The sequence below is a fragment of the Xiphophorus maculatus genome, chromosome 7 (genome assembly GCF_002775205.1).
Source record: "Xiphophorus maculatus strain JP 163 A chromosome 7, X_maculatus-5.0-male, whole genome shotgun sequence".
Lineage (NCBI taxonomy): Eukaryota > Metazoa > Chordata > Actinopteri > Cyprinodontiformes > Poeciliidae > Xiphophorus > Xiphophorus maculatus.
In genome coordinates this window covers 18,701,714-18,721,533 of record NC_036449.1, presented here as the reverse complement: position 1 = coordinate 18,721,533, position 19,820 = coordinate 18,701,714, and the positions used below count along the sequence as shown (strand labels likewise).

At 37.3% G+C, this 19,820-nt stretch overlaps 1 protein-coding gene across 4 annotated transcripts in view; it reads left to right on the top strand.

The window, feature by feature from the left end:
• Positions 1–2,543: 2,543 nt before the first annotated feature.
• The window catches only part of galnt13 (polypeptide N-acetylgalactosaminyltransferase 13), a 40,597-nt gene continuing 23,320 nt past the window's right edge, over positions 2,544–19,820 (top strand). For 3 of the 4 annotated variants that reach the window (XM_023337601.1, XM_023337600.1, XM_023337598.1), the window contains exons 1-6: positions 2,544–2,791; positions 2,880–2,955; positions 4,463–4,825; positions 8,899–9,194; positions 16,905–17,073; positions 18,969–19,135. In XM_023337601.1, coding sequence (XP_023193369.1) covers positions 9,053–9,194; positions 16,905–17,073; positions 18,969–19,135 — 478 coding nt within the window. In that variant the 5' untranslated portion in view covers positions 2,544–2,791; positions 2,880–2,955; positions 4,463–4,825; positions 8,899–9,052. The remainder of the gene's footprint in view (positions 2,792–2,879; positions 2,956–4,462; positions 4,826–8,898; positions 9,195–16,904; positions 17,074–18,968; positions 19,136–19,820) is intronic. The other variant, XM_023337599.1, reaches the window with a different exon arrangement.

Below are 19,820 nucleotides of genomic sequence, written 5' to 3'. Positions count from 1 at the left end.
CACACACCCCGCGGTTAAATAGCCAGACTGCTGCTACTTGGGTTGGAGAAAACAGCCCGAGCGCCACCATGCGGACAGACTGTAAGTTGGCTGTGCTTTCAGTCAGGATGATGTGATATGATGATATTAGGACTTTTTTTTTTTGCACATGGGGCTGGAAGTGTGTGTGCGTGTGTGTGATTTTGATAAATGTTTCAGCTTGCTTTGTGCATCTGACTCATCTTGCAGCTGAACCTCAACAGATTCCCTGCTGACATTGTGTCAAATAATATAACAATCAGCTATCATGCCCATATTTTCATATTTACAGCTCAGTGAAAAAATATTTGATCAGTCATATTTGATTTGATCAAATACTCGTGCGTGATTGCGTCAAATTGTCTTTACACTGTAAGTCAGAGAATAGGCTTTAAAATAGATTTCTTAGTTTATAAGTCACTGAATGGCCTACATTAAGAACCTAATGTTGTTGCATCAACCTCCCTGACCACTTGGGTCTTCTGCTAGATGTCAGCATCGATCAACATGAGTCAATTTAACCGAGGGCAGAGGCGGACTGGGCTTAAACCTCAAATCTGGACTTTTTGTGTATAGCCACTATTCCAGGTGAATACCAACCACCACCTATAAAGGCTGTTCAGACATTTGACCACAATGTAAATAAATATTGAAGTTCGAAAAGAATGAACTAAACAATTAATAATAGAGGCTTGATAACTCCTATAATTTATTCCTTTATTTATAACACTGCACCTTTAAAAGCCGTAAAAGTCTGAAAGTTAAAAGCCTGAAAGTTTTCTATCACTTCAACTGTAAAGATATCAGGAATTATGAACATTCCAGTCCACCTTTGCTCAGTCAAATCCATGTAATGTTCACGCATACATTTCAAACATTTTGACGTGTTTGAAGTGTTTATCTTCAAACAAATTGGTCATGTTCAATTTGTATTCTGTGCATACAAGTTTTTGTATGCACAGAATACAAAAATTTGATAAAAAACATGTTCAAAAACAGATGAATAAAAAGCAAGTAAAGTACAATGGCCAAACTCAAAAGAACTCAGGCCAGTTGTCTTCAGCCTCTTTTCATGCCATTAGCAGTATTCACATGTAGAAGTTTGTTTTTGACAGTGAGGTTGAAATGACCAACAATGAAAATTACACAGAGACAACATAAAATCAGTGTATCTTATTTAAAAAAATGTTTTTAAGAACATATTTTCAAACATCTGAACACAAACCCATAAATCCTTTTATAGCCAAATGAAAGTGTCATATTAAAAGACAACTCAGAGTTCGTTGCTGTACATAACTGAGAAATAAAGTTTTACTGAATATTAGACAAACTATCTGCTCTGATTTGAATTTAAGTGTTTTTTCATACCACTACCGCTAGATGGCAGCATCGATCAACATGAGTCAATTTAACCGAGGACAGAGGCGGACTGGAATTAAACCTCAAATCTGGACTGGTGGATAGCCACTATTCCGGGTGCATACCAACAACCACCTTTAAAGGCTGTTCAGACATTTGACCATAATGTAAATACAATTTAAAGTTCAAAAGGAATGAACAAAACAATTAGTAATAGAGGCTTGATAACGCCTATAATTGATCCCTTTATTTATAACACTGCAACTTTAAAAAACGTAAAACCCTGAAAGTTAAAAGCCTGAAAGTTTTCTATCACTTCAACTGTAGCCCACAACAGAAATAACACACTCACTTGGAAAGAGGTTGCCTTCCTGCACAACCACGTTTTCCTTGTTTATTCAGTATCACTTGAGTTTGCCAAAGAAAGTGAGACTGCCATCGCTATTGCTCACTACCTATTAGAATGCAGCAATTCTGAATGATCTCTTTTGCTTCTGATTTGGAAATCTGGATATGTGTCTGTTTTACGGCTGTATTCTGCTGTTTTTGTAGTTTTCTTTCTGTCTATATTGCTGGATTCGTATGCCTGTGTTGGATGTCTTATCTCCAATTCAATTCAATTCAATTCAATTCAATTCAATTCAATTCAATTCAATTCAATTCAACTTGTGCACGTAGACATACATAACGGATGGGACTCGCGCTGTGCTCTGACACGCGCATTATTTGCTACTTAAAGAAACAGCGCCCCCTCTTGGTGTCGTGTGTTAGAAAGCACTCAGTGTAACTTTTTGCTCGCGCTAGACAGGTTGGCATCTCTCGTCTTCTCCAAAATAGACAGACTGCCATCCTGTCCCTGACTCATTGTATTAGAAAGTCTTGTTTTCTACAAGGAAACTTAAAGACGAGGAGTAAATAATTTTTAACATGTTTCTTTTGTTTGTTTTGTTAAGATTTAAATAAAAAAGTTTAACTATTTTTCTTTTTCAAATTGTTTCTAACAATGCTCCTGTTGCTATTTTTAATTAGCTGACTAAACAGTAATAATAAAAAAAGTAAGAGTAGAGAGTAGCTGCCACGGCCACCAGACCCCACTGAGGCTTCACTTACCCCATGATTGATGTCGCTGTCAGCCAATCAGAGAGAAGAAGAGGGACACATGCAGGTCGATGTGAGCGAAGCTGAGGTTAGATTGTATGGAGCGTCATCTCGCCGTCTTCTCACCGTTTCTATGTACAGCCGTGGAGCAGGTGCGTGGATAGACCCCCGAGTGAATAAATAAGGAAACCCCTCCTGACTGTTTCCTTATCGACCGGTTTGACTGCGGCTACCTCAACTGTATCGCTTAGAAATTACATCCAGGAGTCTAAGCAGGTATCATGAGAGGTCTGACTGGACCAACAACGGCTCACTGGTTTGTGGATTATCCTGGACCGCATTTTAGGTGTCATTTCCAGACGGTGTCCGCTAATTTTAGCTAAATTAGTTGCTTTATTTCTTAGGCGTTTGATCATGTTCAACACGTTGCCTGGCAGCGAGTCTGGATCAGGTCACCGGTTCACTACACCCATAATTTAGGTAAGCAGAGAGTGTTCTTCTTTTCTGTTTTGTGCAGTGCACCCTGCATTGGAATATTATGATCACATTATAAACGCAGTCGCAACTGTACTTCTGTTGAGATTATTGCTATAGTTTATTTATGCAGATTGAATAGTAACCTAATTGGTTGGCTGATGTTGCTGCACTGATATCCATGTGACACCCAGCAACAAATGAGATAATCATTGGTAAGAGGAAACATGGCGCAGATTAAGTATTTCGTAACATTTTGGAAATGTTTTAGAAAACTATGAACATTGTAATGTTGGCCAAAATGTCCTACAGTGAACAGCCTAATGGGTTTACAGAGATCAGCTTTATAATCACCTTCTGTTCCGGAGAGGATTGTGTAAAGAAAACATTTCTCAGCCTCAGTTTTACTGCTACCATACTGCCAAACAGACACTTTAGTATTAACTATGGCAAGTCAAATTAGTGTATTATCCAGTACATTACTGACTTATAAAAGTATTCACACCCTTTGAAACATTTCACGTTTTGCCACAAAACTGCAAACTTAACAGTTTTCAATAGAACTGTGTTCTATTGAGAATTTATGTGTGAACCAAAAGTAGCACATAGTTGTGAAGGGGAGGGGAAATGATTGTTTTCAAATATATCGGTTTAAGTAAATGGCTTCAGAAGTGTGTAATTTAGATCAGAAACTTGTGGCACTACTGAGTTATAAATGGAAGCTCATGTTGCTTTGATAGCAGCCTTGAGGTCATCTGGTGTCTCTCGTCTTCCTCTTGACACAAACCCATAGAGGTCAGACTTTGCTGCCCTATCAAGCACAGTAACACCATGTTCAATTAACCAGGTTTTAGTTTCTTTGGCAACAGCAATGTAGGCAAGCGCCAAGTCTTGCTGGAAAAGGAAAGCTTCTCCATAAAAGATTGTCAGCAGCTTTTCAAGTTATGGGGGTTCTGTGACTCTCCACTCTTTCTGCAGAATCTTGATTTCCTAATGAAATGCAAAGCCGTACTTTTATTTTTAAAGAGGACTTTGGACCAAAGTCCAGCAGTCCAGTGCTTTTTCTTCACAGTCCAGATGAGTTGCATTTGATATTGCATCTGGTCCAGGAGTAACTTGACATAAGGGATATAAAATTTGTTGCCCATGTGTGGTATTCGTCTGCAGTAGTGGCTCTTGATGTGCTAACTCCATCCTCAGTCCACTTCGTGAAGCTCCCTTAAATTCTTGAATGGATTTTACTGGGCAATTCTGTCAAGGCTGCGGTTATCGCCACATTTACTGTCACACTTTTTCCATCCTCACAGAATGTTATGAGCCAGCTGTTTGCAATATTTACATTTTCTTTTTAAAACAGAATGTAGGATGTCTGTCAGCTCTAAGTCATATCACATTCACAATATTTATAGTTTTTAAGCTGTACTTGTATATGCTGTATGTTTATTCATCCAAGTGATAAATTTGATGCAATCAAATGCTATTTTCTTCCTTATCTCTGTTATTTTTCTCACAGGGTAAATCTCCTGGTTCCATTGTCAAGTCTGGCTGCAAGACTATTCCTATTATTTCACAGAGGAAACCAATTTGCTAAGCAGCCTTTCCGTATCATGCAGTGAGTGCAGTCGCTCCTGTTGAATAACTGACAAATGTGTAATGTGTAATCCAACTTGGAGAACTGTGTCAGACATTTCACAACAAAGACTGCTGCCCACAACCCAATTAGTTGTCACTTGAGAAGGCAGCTAATGCCTGCTACTTGTCATGAAAGGAGAGGAAGAATTGGCCCTAGCAATGCTGAAGTTTTTCTAGAGCTGAGCTATTATTCCATGCAGTGGAATAGGAATAATTTAGTCGCCTGCCTTTGGACAAACCTCAGGTAAGCTGCTTGCAGGGTGGTTGGTGTTTTTTGTTTTGTTTTGTGTTTTTTTACCCCTTGTTATTTACCCCAGATGCATCAACGCAGGTGATGCGGGTTGATATCAGGCATTGATTTGTGCACAGTGTGTAAATGGAGATAATATGCTATGCAGACTTGTGTGTTTCTGGAGTTTTTTGAGATGTGTTTTATGTCTGAAATCATCCGCTGCCCTGTGGGTGCTGCATTCACTCTGCTGGACACTGGCTGACTAGTTTTTGAATGAAGTACGAGGTACGAATTTGCCCAGGGCAACAGAATCAGTTTCTCTGAGTATGTAGACCGGCAGTGCAGAGGACAATATATGTTTGTGTCTGTGGAGTCTGACTCATTAGCATTCTGCAAGGGATGAGAATGGAAATTAGTTTTAGCTTTCTTACAGAAAATGCTGCAGGGATTATGCACTGCTGAAATGATTATGAAGGTAAATATACTTACATTATACTCCCAGATGATTAAAAAATATATATTTCTTGTTTAAACTATATTTGAAAATTTGGTGTCAAACCAAGCAACGTCCATTAGTACAGTGCAACAGATGTAGTATGATGATTCCCAGGCTGTGGACAATCCAGTATCCAAAAATAAAAAGATTGTGTCACAACTGCAAGCTTACAGCCCACCTGCATAAACTGACAGTCTGAGCAAAGAGACTATTAGTAAGAAAAGCAGACCTGTGGTTCATGGTAACTCTGGAGGAGCTGCAGAGACCTATGGCTCATGTGGGAGAATCTGTTGACAACTATCAGCTCTGCATTGCACAAATCTCACCTTTTATAGAAGAGATTTGACAGTTGTTGGTCCCACTTCATTCATGTACTGGACACAATAAACATGGGGAAAGAAGTACTCTGGTCAAATCACCCCTTGTAACTTTATGGCAATATTATGCTGAAATCCATGTGTGGCAGATAACTTAGACTCCACATTACACTGAACAGACTATTCCTATCTTCATCAGCAGTTAAACCAACCCAAATTGTGACACTGGTGCCACATTGTAGCCAGGAAGCTGTGCATAGACACCAATTACCCTTTTATTCTGCTTCACTAAACCTTTGAAGGACCATCCCTCCCGAAGCACTGCTGCTTTTTCGTATGAAGACCTTGAACAACCACTGTTGAGGGCTCCAACTGTGAGCTGGTCCATATATGGGGCAGCAGGAAAACGACTCTGTCCTTTGACCAGACCAAAACCATTTATACCTTGTTTTTTTATCAGCATGAAAAGGGACAACAGAGGGTAAATGTTGGTATTAATATACAACAAATTGGATATGTTTACCTTAAACTATCCAGTTTGTTTTGTTTGTGTTTTGCTTGTTTTGTAGTTACACACAAATGGATTAACAAAAAAGGCATTTTATGATCTTATGGGATTTTTCAGCAGCGCTAATGACAATTGTAGCAGTGTGTTGCACGACACTGTTCTGTATTTTACAGCACTGTTTTGAAACCTACAATGGATCTAAAAAGTGTGAAGACCACTTCTTTTTGTGGTATTAAAAAGACATACAAGCAATTTGAAAGCTTTTTGCACTTCAGTTGAAAATGAATAAATCTGTTGGAGGGAAAAATTTGAAAAATGTAAAAGCAAAAGCCTTACCCATCGTTGAAATTACAAATCATCAAATTGATCTCATTGTACAAATGTATTAGTAAGAAGCATAGTAGGAAAAAGACTTGTATGACAATATTCATCATGGCATAGTGTAGGCTGTCTTCTACAATTTTAGAAAAACATCAGAAAACAGCAATATTTTAAACATCGGATGTTTCTTTGTAATTCATAAAAAATAAAATTCTGAACAGTTTCATATCTCAGTCAGCTTTGACCTAAAATATACAGATGTCTGCATTAAAGCTGAAGATGATGATGTGTTTTATTTTTCAGCATCTGTGTGGTTCCCTGCAGATGGCTGTGCAGGAGAGATATAATCACAATCTGATTGTTTTGGATAATTTTTGCAAACTAAAGTTGCCAAATGTTACCAAGTAAACATTACCAAGTAATGCTGAGGATTAAAAAAACAAACAAACTACACAGGGATATTAGATGAAAGGGTACATTAATTTGGTAATATTTTAAAGATGAATAAATCTTTCTGTTCCCCCACTTAATTATTTTAGTTGTATTATGCAATTCTGGTCCTATTTTTCATCAACAACATTTTAACATGCTGTAGTATGCTTTTGAGATTGACTGCATATGTTTGGCATGAGCATGAAAGCTGCCTGATATTTTTTTTCTTTTCGTGTGTGTATGATATTTGATGGCTGAAAGCCTTTTTCCCATCATTCTATTTCCATGCCAATTATGTGTTCATGTGGCTTTCAGTCAACAAAACCCTGTAATTTCAGCCAAGTGGAAATCCAGTTTGACAGAAAATTGTTATTCTTCATCACAAAATATTGTGGAGCCTGCATTCTTTGCCAGAGAATATTTAACCTTCACAAACTGCCTTTGATTTGAAAGCTTCCTGATCAAGGAGGGGAAGTCTGTTAGGAAGAAATGGACATCATCTCATCCTTTCAGACGCAAGAGAAATAAGCCAGTGGTCAGTCTATTTGAAGAGACTCTTAGGTTTAGGAGAAAATGTATTACATTTGTATTTCTGCTCTCATTTTTTGAATAAATGGTGTTATTGGTTTCACTGGTTACAATGGTTTCAAATCTCCACCATATCTGATATGCTATTGCCAGACTGGGTTTCACAAATATATTAATCCATTTGTCATCATTGTTATCCTGAATAATTGTTAGACGTTTCAAAGGAAATTATTTATTGATATGATTGCCAAGTCCCAGTCTCATCTAAAGGGGCATTTACGAGCGTAGCTATTTTTTATGGATTGAAGTTTTTTGCATTGTTAAAAACTTGAAGTTTCAGAGACATCTCTGCCTCTAGGACTGTGATGGACAGCCATTCTCCCATTGTTTTCCGCTCTGGTATGCATCATTGTTCTGCTTTTGGCAAATGGCTGTGATCTCCTCATGCAACTGAACATGTTCCATCCACCTGTTTTGGCAATTGGTACAGTTAACTGCCTTGTCTCTGATGAGCTCGACTCTGCCAAACAAATTGTGATTAGCAGAGGGTTGTGTCCTGCTAATGGTGACATTGGCATTGCACAAAAGCCCACACGAAGCTGGGTTTGACCTCCAGTGAATGATAGTCCTAGAGATCTTGTTTAGTTTATTTGTTTATTCCAAGTATTCACATTCAAATACCATAACATATTTACATAATCATTTGCATGAAAAGGAGGCAGGCAGAAGTATAAATGTATTTGACTCTACACCCTATGTGGAAGAAAAAAAAAAGTAATAAATTTTCATTTTTAAATGCTATTTTAAAAATGACATACAGAAAAGTGGTAGAAAAATGCTTATTGATAATGGTCATTCTGAAGTTACACAGGGTGACTAACTTACTTTGCATTAACTAATTCATGGGTATAATAGATGTCATTGTCCCTGTAGGGAAATTAGCTGTTGACTCCAAGCTGCACTCCTCTCTGCTTCTGCACCACAGCAAAAAACAATAATGGTTCTCTCCACCCCCAAGCACTCATATATCACTGTATAAATGAATATTACACTTAACATTAATTGTATTTACCCGCTACTTCATTACTTGAGGTATTGCTCCATCCTCATGATTTGAGTAGTGTGTTTTAACAGTTTGACGGAAATAGGAACAAATTAATCTATCATGTTAGGATTAGTATTCATGCTCTTCGATCTTTTTTATGTTTGCTCATGTTACAATGTCAATGTGACACAGCAACACAAAGTAGCACACAACTGTGAACTAGACTTAGCAGGCATGGAGCTGCATACAAATGTATGCCCAACTTTTTAATTTTTTTTTTCTTTATGCAAAAACTAAAATGCATGCCGAATAATAGATTCTAGTTTATATTTTAAAAATAAATTCTTTCCGTTGTGATCAACTGTAGTGTATTTATTTGAACCCTTCTTTAAGGTAAAAAAATGGTGAGATATCATTTGTGTATGCCTGTTTCTGTAGGAGAATGCCTCCTGGCTGTGCCTTCTCCGTCTCACCCATTCATCCTCAACCCCACCTCCGAAGATCAAACACCTCTCTAGCTGTCTGAGACATCCGAGGTCCTCACCTCCATCCGTCTTGCTTACCTGTCTGACAGACAGACTTCCCAGAGGTGATGCGGCGGTTTGTTTACTGCAAGGTGGTGTTGACCACCTCCTTGGTGTGGGTGCTGGTCGACGTGTTCTTGCTGCTGTACTTCAGCGAATGTAACAAATGCGATGAGAGGAAAGATCGCTCTCTGCTCCCTGCGCTCCGAGGTGAGTTCACAACCTTGTTCACACCTTTCAGTTTCAGACAAAACTGGAGGAAGCGTAAAGCTTCAAACAAAGTCCAGGAGTAATTCAATCAAGTCTGGCTTGCCTGTCACCCTTTTCTTCAGTGTTAACTGGCGTTTTAAAGGGGGTTGGAGGCATGACATAAAATTGACTTTTTTAAGTGTTACATCATGTAACACTTAAAAAAGTGTTGCCAGTGTTGCCTTGATTCTTTCATACATGTTTAAGAAATTCTTCAATCTCCTGTGGCAACCATTCTAGGGTGCCTAAATGCTTTCTCATACAAAGCACCGATATTTACCTAAATCTCCTCCTTAGAACTGCAGTCTCCAGCCGAGCTTATGCCTCACAGTTAACCCCTCCCTTGTCACTCCCCCACTCAGCATTAATTCGCAAACACCTGGTGGAATTGTGGGTCTGCTGAGCTTACCATGTGAACTTCTTCTCAGTTCAACGCTCCTGAGAAAATTAAATAAAAAAATCTATTTAATGTATTGAAATTCAATGCAAGATGTTAAACACAAAATAATTCACACCCTTGTACATTCAGGTTTAAAGTAATCTTTTAGTTTGACCAACAATTTATTTATTTATTTATTTTTTTCAGATTGGAAGTAATATGAATGTTTTGGTGGGGCCCAGTTAGGACCTAATAGGGAATCTGTAGTAGGAGCTAAAGATGAGGGTGATGGCAAGGATGCTTTTCAACCTGGATCTCATCACCAAAGATTAATCAAATACCAGTGGAAACGTTCTCAAAAAGCTGGTCTGCAGGGTTTGACTGCTGTGATGCCAGATTACAACAGATTGAGAAAGTACAAACAATGCTCGACCTGACCTTTTTTTTAAAAAAAATTACATGCAAATTAACATCAAATGTAAATATTCGTTGAAAATTGATTTTTCTTTTCTGACTGTTTTATTAAGATATGCATAATTTTCTATGAAAAACAATGTAATATTAACATGGTTTTAAAATGCATTAGACAGTCTGTGTGTACAGTTCTGGACTGTTGGGAGTTCTTGTGTCAGTGAGCGAGTGAAAACATACCTAAATCTGGAGGCGGAATGAATAACTTTGCTCATAGATTGCAAACCACTTTATATTTCTGTACATTCTGGATAAAAGCTATTTCCTTTATCAGTTCCATTAATAACTGAAGTAAAGCTATTTGCAGTGCAAATTAATTTGGAGTACTTTTCACCAATTTATTAAAGGGTCAGTGCTATGTATTTTCCTGGCACATAGTGCCATTTTACAGCACAGTCAAATAATTATGTCATCTCCAGTTGTTATAAAAATGCAAAATATCAAATATTACTTAAAAGAAATTTGACTTTGTAATTTAACCCCTTAAAATTGGGTCTCCGTTTCTTTAAAACCTTCTGCTCTGTCTGAAACTCTGCCTTCAGAAAGTCGTCAAAACATTTCCCCTCTATTAATCCTTTACCAGTGTTTTCACCAGTGTTGCAGTCAGAAGTAGCTTGTATAATGAGCTCAGCAGATGCACAGTTCAACACTCCAGATATATTTTTGATGAAGGGATAACATTATAAAATGATGTAAAGCTCTGTGTGATTATTTGTTGATTAATTTTTTTTACAACATGATTGGGAGTATCAGCCCCCTAATGCAATATTTTGGTATGTTTCAGATTTTTCAGCAACAGTTAAATCTGTGCAAGATTTAACCTTTGTACATCTGGGTCCCTTGAATGTACAAGGTTCTCTTTGAACTTGTGTAAAAAAAAAAAACTACTTTATTTTGACAAAGTCTTGATTCAGGTTTCAAATTTGCTTCCACGATTGTTTTTCAACTATGTTTTATGATTAAAGCATGGCTGTTCCTTTAGTGGAAGGCTACTTGACTCAAAACTAAATGTATTGAAGTGACTGTCCACAGTAACAAAGACAAGACTTCTGGAAAGAGGTATTTAACTTAAAAAATATATACAGATACAAATATACAGATAAAACACAGTGGCAAAAATAGAAATACATTTAATATTTCCATACATATAGCCCAAAAAATAGATTGAAAAAATAGCTGAGGTTTTTATTTTTCAATTTCATAAAGGGTCAGATTTTATGTGTACTATATTAAATACATTCCTCATTGGAGATTTAGATTTTATATTTACTCAAGTAATTTCTGTCATGAAATTGTTAAAATTTGTGTGACAATTTTAAACATTAAACGTTAAAGTGAGACAAACAAGAAAAAACTGAAGAAATCTACAGGGGATTTCTCTTTTGGAGACAACCTATGGGCAGACTGATATTTCAATATCTTAAGCTTACAGCGCTCCGTCTAACGGACCATTTCACACGTAAGTATATTAAAATCAGCAGTCATTGATGTTAAATGGTTTTAGGATGCTTTGGCATAAAATCTGTGATTTCTGCCTTGTGTTTGCTTCTATATTCATACTTGATTAGTCTCACTGCAAATATAGAAACACAGGCTTTTAGCAGAGACATGACATTATGTGAGAGCACAGAGTATGACTAAACATAAGTGATATTAATGCAGTACTAACATTTAGTGTAAACGTATCTGAAATCATTTTATGACAGCAAAGTACAATTGAAGGAAAATTGATGGTAATACTGAGCTCTGGCTGCAGTATTGTACAATAGCAGATTTTTTTTTTCAAACAATATTTGGTTTAAACATTAGGAGTAGCTGAGGTTCCTTCAGTTTTCCCAATGCTCACATGTTCACCCCTGCCTTAATGTGTGTGAATCTCAGGCGATATTATATCAGTTTGTTGTTTATGCAAATCTCACTTTTGTGTTGTCTTCCACTCCACTTTATGTAAAACACATTTGCACTTATATTTCACTAATTTTAAAAAAACGTGGCAATCATATGCTTTTTATTTTTGTTCTTGAGTCTACAATTTGTTTTTTGAAGACGAGAAAACATATTTATTTCCTAACCCAATCTTCTTTGTCTTGTTTTGGCTTCTGTGTATAATAGACAGCCACTATTGCAACCCTTCTGCATGTGTCAAGCTGTTGGAGTGTATCTCCAACAGAGAACCCCCTGCTGTGAGAAACATGCGTGAACAACAACAGAAACTCTGGTAAACGTCCAGCGCAAGGCGTACAGACATGCCCTGAAGATCTTTGGCATACATGTGCTTGTGTTTTTTTATTTTTTTTTCGAAGATTACATTTTTGCGATCAGATATGCAGAGTTCGTCTTTAGCAAAGCCTGATTCCTCACATGCCCTCAAGAAAGCAGGTTGCCACGTTTTATAAGAGGCTTACTAATCTGCTTTTAGGTTGGAACGAGGTAGAGCTGCCAGCTACTCTGGCTGATATAATTTAAAAAAAGTCAAATGCTACACTGTAGTTAGTTTGCATGTAAGTCTGATGATTTATAAAGCGTTCCATATGTATCTGCAAACATTTCCTTGTAATTTCTAATTTTCTGTCTATCATTTGCATCCTCTATCTGCTCCATTTGTGCATCTGACTCACAAAGCAAATAGCACTAATGGGACTTATTTGGAACCCTCCCAATGCAGTCCTCCATTTATGACCAATTTACTTTCTCTTTGCAAAATATAAATATGACTTTCCACTACCAAAAATAATTCACAAAAATGAATGAAAGAGAAAAAATTGCTCCTTCCAGTATCACCAAAACTGCAAGGAAAAAAATCAGACTTTTAGGTGGTAATTCTTAAATTCATGTTTTACAGCTAGAGATAGTAAAAGGCAGGGATTCAAACCATTTATTAGATTTTCCTAAAAACAAGAAGTACTGGTTAGAAATAAAAATTGGTCCAGTTAGTCAAATATTGCATACACTCAATGCAAATCTGTAAAATAATGATTGATGACTTTTGTTCCTTTTGTTAGATCCTATTGCAAATGTGAAAAAAAATAAATAAAATAAAATAAAAAAAATCCCTCATTGGTTTCTAGTTGGTTTCTCTCCAAGTCTCCCCACACTCTGTTTTCTGGTTTAGACTGTCCTTGGTGCATTGAGTCATGCTGCTTGATGAGGACATTATAGTTCTTTCAGTTGAGCGCAGTAACACTGTATATGAGCTAGTTGTATTCTAAAAAAACAACTGCAGGATTTTACAAACAGCATTAAATATAAAATATGTTTGCAGGTTAGAGAGTTCATTTAAGGAAATCAAATACTCATCTCTGTAGGAAAAGCTAAATTACACCTTCAGCTCCCTGTTTTTGTGCAGCTGGGATCTTTATCTGTTGTTTCTTCTCCTGCATCACAGTTGCCAACAGCTTTCAGGTGTTGGTAACTGTTTAGAAATAGTTCTTTCTAAATATGTATTGCAAACACCAACAATCATTGAGAATCGGATGCTTTTTTGGTTTGGCTATAGTTGACATAAATATACATAATTGCAAAATATTTTTCCTAAGTAATTGAATAATGATTTAGTTTAAGATTGTGTTATGCAGAGATTGCATCTGTTTGGTAGTATTGTTTTGAAAATGATTTCTAAAAACAACTTTTATTTGCACCTGTTTTATGTGTGCAGAATACATACCCATCCTAAAGATTGTTACTATTTCATCTTTACTTGCTCTCATCTGATTTTGGTATCATTTAGAAACCTCAGTGAATACATATTGAACAATTGCATCCATGGATTTCATTAAATGCTAATTGAATGCTTAAACTGTTTGTGGGGGAATATGCCCCCAAACAGTTTAAGCCATCAAAATTTACATAGCTGCTTACTGGTAACTAACATAGAGACTACAAGGTATTGTGAGAGCAATGTGTTCTTTATTCTGCAATGTGACCTGAGCTTATTTACCAAGTTTTCCCCTTTCTAAACCATAGTGAACAACAGGCCATTAAACTCTTGCTACTGTTACCAGGTGGATAATGATGTCTTTAATAGTCTCCACCTGATATTCTTGATTAGAGCAGGCAAACTGTGACAACACTGCATTTAGCTGTCACTACAATAGACTTTATGGCCATTTACTCCTCATTACTCTGCTTGACTAAGAATTAATGTTCTTCTGGCATTCCAGGGTACAGTTGTTTGGACAGATTCTAATAATATGCATAGAAATGGACTTTTAATGGATTCTGCAGTAAAAATCTGTTAATCGTTCTGCTTCTCTTTCACACCATGGTGCAACTAAATCACTCCTGAGCAGGTGGTCTTTTGAGAGCGATGCATTAAAATGAGAAAAGCATATGCTGGAATAAGTACTCTAATTGAATATTTAACTTTCTACTTAGTTTTTCATTGTTAATTTTAATCTGAGATTTATTTCTGTTGTAACTCACCATCTGTAGCACAGCCCATTTGTTAAATTGTAGCCACTGTTTAAAAAAAAAAAAAAAAGAGACTTTATTCATGAGACTAACTTCTTATTCTAAAGTAAATATTGTGTTCACTCTGGTTGTAGTTCAAAGCTATTTGCTTGAACATTTTTCACCTTTCACAACCTGGTAAAAAAGTATGTATTCTAATTGGAACAAAGAAAATCAATCCTACTATTAGAATCGGCACATAAAACACAGTGATTCAGTGCTGATGGAGTTTCTCCAGCAGAGCAAACTCTGTATGTTTCCTTTCTCCCGAACAGTAATTTATAAGATGAACCTAGCTCGTTCTGCATACTAGTGGAGTGTCTGTTATTTATAATATAATGCCAGTGGTGTCAGACTTGCAGGCAGGAGGGAGAGCACAGCGGTTAAAGGAGGAGAAGGTAATGGATTGAGCCTGCAAAAAAAAAGCCTCCAACTGTGCTTGGCTACACAGACCCTTTTCTGTAAAGTAAATGAGACTGAACATAGCTGCAGGATGTTGGAAGCCGTATTATGAAGGACTCAGCAGAAAATCTGCATGCAGATTGGTAGGCATCCTGACAGTCCAGCTGAGGCAATAATGGACCTCTCAGAAGACATATAGATATAGACTGTGGTAAAGATGTATAAAAACTCTGAGACAATCATCTTTCAGCTCCTGGAAAAATATATTGTGTAGTTGCCATCCTTTTGTCTGCCTGCCCATCCGTCCAAGAAACAAGTTGATCGGGAAAATGACTCCATTGACTGCTGTATGTTTTCATCATGTGAGACATTTCTTGAAATATGTGTTCATACGTACTTTATGATGGTGTGGAGTGGGTCAGGAAGTGCTTTGAAGACCATTTTGCTCAGGCATCCAGCTCAACACTGTAACTGTGTCCATCAAATGAGAGCTCATTTACCTGCTGAGACTGTCAACAGCGACATCAAGAAAGGAGCAGGGTCAGCTGAGATTGACAATATGGCCAACATCAGTCCATCTCAACAAAGCGTTTTTCTACAGAATCCTCTTAGCTGTTTACTGTGCAGCCAGTGTCCCACGTTGCCCTCTTTCTTGGAAATCCCTGCCTCTGTTTTGAGGGATTATTTGAGGGAGAGTGGGGGAGAGCGGCGTCATAAATCCATGTGATGTTATTTACCTTTGTTGAAAAGAGCTGACACTGTGCTGTAGCAGCAACGCTAATCTGCTGATGTTCTGCAGACATAATGTTCCTACGAGGGCTATAAGCAACTACATGAACCTTTTTGCTTCTAAGCTAGAATTGGCAAAGTCCTAGAACTCATACTTTCTCCTAAATCTCTATAAAAATATTTCCAATAGATCATCTGTGAATTTAAATATAGCTTTAAATATAGCCTGGCACCATACAGCCTGGTGCTTAATATCCAGTTAGCTTAAGCCAAAGCAAAGAGGAGAGTTTATCTAGGGTGTCTGCCCTGTCTGTACTAATGGCAGGCATTAGTACAGTCACTGATTGTCTGTCTGTTCATTGTCACTGATGTTTTAGAAACAGATTGTTCTTGCAAATGCCTTTTTTGCCTTTTTTGTGAGATATCTGTCACATTTTCTGTATTAGAATCAATAAAGTTTCATAAGTATAGAAATCCAACAATCAGTATGGAAATCCAACAATCAGAGATTCATAGTTTTCCATTTCTGTCTTCTGAAAAACTTTGACCCACAAATACTACTTTTAGTTTAGTCTGAATTCTCTTTGGTAATCATAACAAACAGCAATCAAAATAAAGTTGTTTTATGTACTGCTATGTTTTCTTCATTTGTGGACATTGACTTTCCCAAAGCCTGAGAAATGGCTTTGTACCCTTTACCAGACTGCTGAGGCCACTGACTTCCTCATACATTCTTGAAAGTGCATGATGTGTCACTTTTTGAGATGCTTAAGCTTACTTCATGTCGTCAGACAGGTTCTGTTTAAGTGATTTTTTAATTCATCCGGTCTAGCAACTATAGTACTTGGTTGTGGCTGGCAAAATTCAAATTTAGATAGAGGGAGAATTATATTTTAACATAGGGGGAGGTTTGTTTGAACAAGTTGTCTTCCCCTTAAACAAATCATCATTTGTGAACTGTGTTTTGTATTTACACAGATCTTCTCTGTCTCATATTGAATTGGGTCCAATGATATGAAATGCAAAAACAGGAAAAATCTGTGAGGATGTTTTTTTTGTGTGGCACTCTCTGAATGTGTACAATCTGGGTGTATCTTGTTAGTTCTTGCATTATGTTTGGTGATGTAAGAGATGTTTCCAGTTTATTTTAGTCTTAATATTTTTTATGTTGACTTTTAATTAGTCTAAAATGCTACTATTTATGCTCATGATTCCTGAGAGAAACACGTCTTTTCTCGCAGCTGTGATATCTCGGAGTCACGAAGGTCCGGGCGAGATGGGCAAGGCGGTAAACATCCCTAAAGACGACCAGGGGAAGATGAAGGAGCTCTTTAAGATTAACCAGTTTAACCTGATGGCCAGTGACATGATTGCGCTCAACAGGAGTCTACCAGATGTGAGATTGGATGGGTACGTATTCTTCTGCTTCCACATCATTGCTGTGAACCACATTATCGCACTGGTGATTAGACGGTGACTGCAACAAATCTATACAGAAATATTTACCCAGGCACATGTTTCCTGTTTCCATCAGGAAAGAGGTCTGCAGATAATGTGTTCTTCTTGAAGTGTTAGTAGACACTTTTTTAATAGTGGAAAGGTGCAATGCGGTATCCTTGAGGGAAATGAACTACCCCATGTGAAGAAGTTCAAGTATGACTGAGTGTACAATGAAGTGAAAAATTAATAGTCATATTGCAGCAGCATCCACATTGCCGCAGATCCCTCATTGGTCTGTTGTTGTGGATATAGAAAAATGCAAAGCCATCGCTTTCTACAATGTTGCTGTCAGCGGTTGTCAGGAGCCGTAACCTGTGAGCAAAAGAATGAAATTGCTCAACCTTTTTCTTACTGTCAGGTCTCATTTTTAACTACTTTTAATTCTTTTTCTATTTATTTTTTTTTTTTAAAGAAGATAGGGTTTGAATATTTACTAAGCATGCTTGTGGACACCAACTTAGAGAGGTTGCTGATGGGTGGTTATTTAGGTTATAGTAGTCCTAAATAACCTGTGTTAGACTTGTGTTAATACTGAGCTGCCACTGAACAAAATACAGACAAGCAGTATTTTGGATTCATGTGATGGCTACTCTGAATCAGAGTGATTTTACTGCTTTATTCTGGAATGGAAAATAAGTAGATTAAGCCTTGTTCTGAAGCACTTTGCACCGGTAAACCTATTTTACAGAGAAAAGGTGAATGTTTAGTGGATTTCAGTGCCAGCCTTTTTCTATCTATCATAGTACAATTTTTTCTTCCATATAAACACTACAGCAGATTTATTGCAGTACACAGTTCAGTTTTGCAAGGTTTCTGCAGCTATACAGTGAGAATAATCCAGATAGGGACAGAGTTATCTGTGAAGGGCAATAACACTTTTTCTTTAAGGCAACCTCCTGGCCTAGTTCTGTCAGTCTGCGCTGTCATGTTGAATAGATGGGACTGAACGAGCAATGCTGTCTGCATCGGTGGCTTTTTTCACCCTCTGTCACTTCTCCCCATTCAAACCTCCTGCCATACACTGCACTTTCACTGTCCATCTCCTCTGTCATAATGTAGTGAATATTTTACTCAATAACATCCACTAGTTTATCACTGCCTCACCAATATTCTTTTGCAAACATCACATGTAGCAAAGGACACGATGACACTGCTGTCAACAGTGGTTTTACTTCTTCCTGCTCCCCCAGTGAGAATGTTTCTGCGCTGGTGGCAGTGTTGAAGAGCAGCAGGAAAACAAAACTTTGTTTTCAGGTTCTTTAATAAACTACTTTGTGGAACTAACAGCAAAGTATTAAACAAGTAGTTTAAGATTTTATTGATGCTGGTGCCAGCAAAATGATACATGTTTACATTTAGCTGGTGGCTGTTATATTGAATATAGTTTAGCTGCTAATAACATGTATTTATTCTCATTGTCATTTTACTACCTGTCCAACACTCAGCAGCTCTGCTAAAAAAATCCTGTGATGCCTTTGGATGTGTGACACTATTGGCAATGGATCATTGGAAATCTCAAAGGATTAAAATGAGTTGTTGATCTAACTTTATCAAATCTATTGCATGCCGCACTTTTCAGAATTTAAATTGTGAGGAAAGAAAGACTTGTTTTATCCCACTTCATAATATGGCACCACATTATGTTGGTCTTGAGAAAACATTGATATTTGTGGTTACAAATTGAAAAAAAATGTGCATTAACACATTTGAAAGGTTCTGATAGTTTATATTTCTGTAAAGCTCATCTGCATGCAGTTGTCTAGGCTTCATTCCACCGATTTCTCTTGTCTATGTTGCTGTGGCAGTTGTAAAACCAAGGTGTACCCAGATGACCTGCCCAACACCAGCATCGTCATCGTGTTTCATAACGAGGCGTGGAGCACCCTGCTGCGGACCGTTCACAGTGTCATCAACCGCTCTCCGAGACACCTGCTGGTGGAGATTGTTCTGGTAGATGATGCCAGTGAGCGAGGTCTGTAGTTTGTGTTGACTCAAAAGCCTCCCTCAGAATATCTAGTAGACATGTTGTGTACATTAAGCTAAATAGGATTTTATCCATACCCTGGATATATCTGTAAAATGTTTTATTTATTTATTTATTTTTGGTAAGGTAAAAGTTAGGACACCGTTAGCTTTAATGGCTGTTTGATTTCCCTTACCCCATTGCAGGTAGCTGAAGTTACCTGTACTAACTTCAGTGAGCCATCTGCCAGTCTCTGACTTTGCTCTGGGGAAAGTTTGCTCCGCAACAAATTTTTAGCTGTGAGATCTTTTTGGGATTTCTTGCAAGACGAGACTAAAACAAGAGCTGAAATACTGAGAAAATTATACAGGAACCAAATGAACTGCTCTGTATCCCGGAATAATATATTATGATGCATAAGAAATGTCAGAACACTTGTGCTAATTTTCCATCAACATTCCTCTCTATCAAACTTATTAATATTGATGATTAGACTGTACGATTCCCCTACTGATTTATGACTAATGTGTTTAATATCAATAGGATAACAGACTCTGAGCTTTCTGAGTGTGTTCAGCTCTTTTTTAGTTTCTTCTATTATCGCTTATCTCAAGCGCAGACTTCTACTTAATATAGTGAAATGTCATTCAAATGCCATCCTCTTAACAAGATTTTTCTATCATTGGATCTAAAA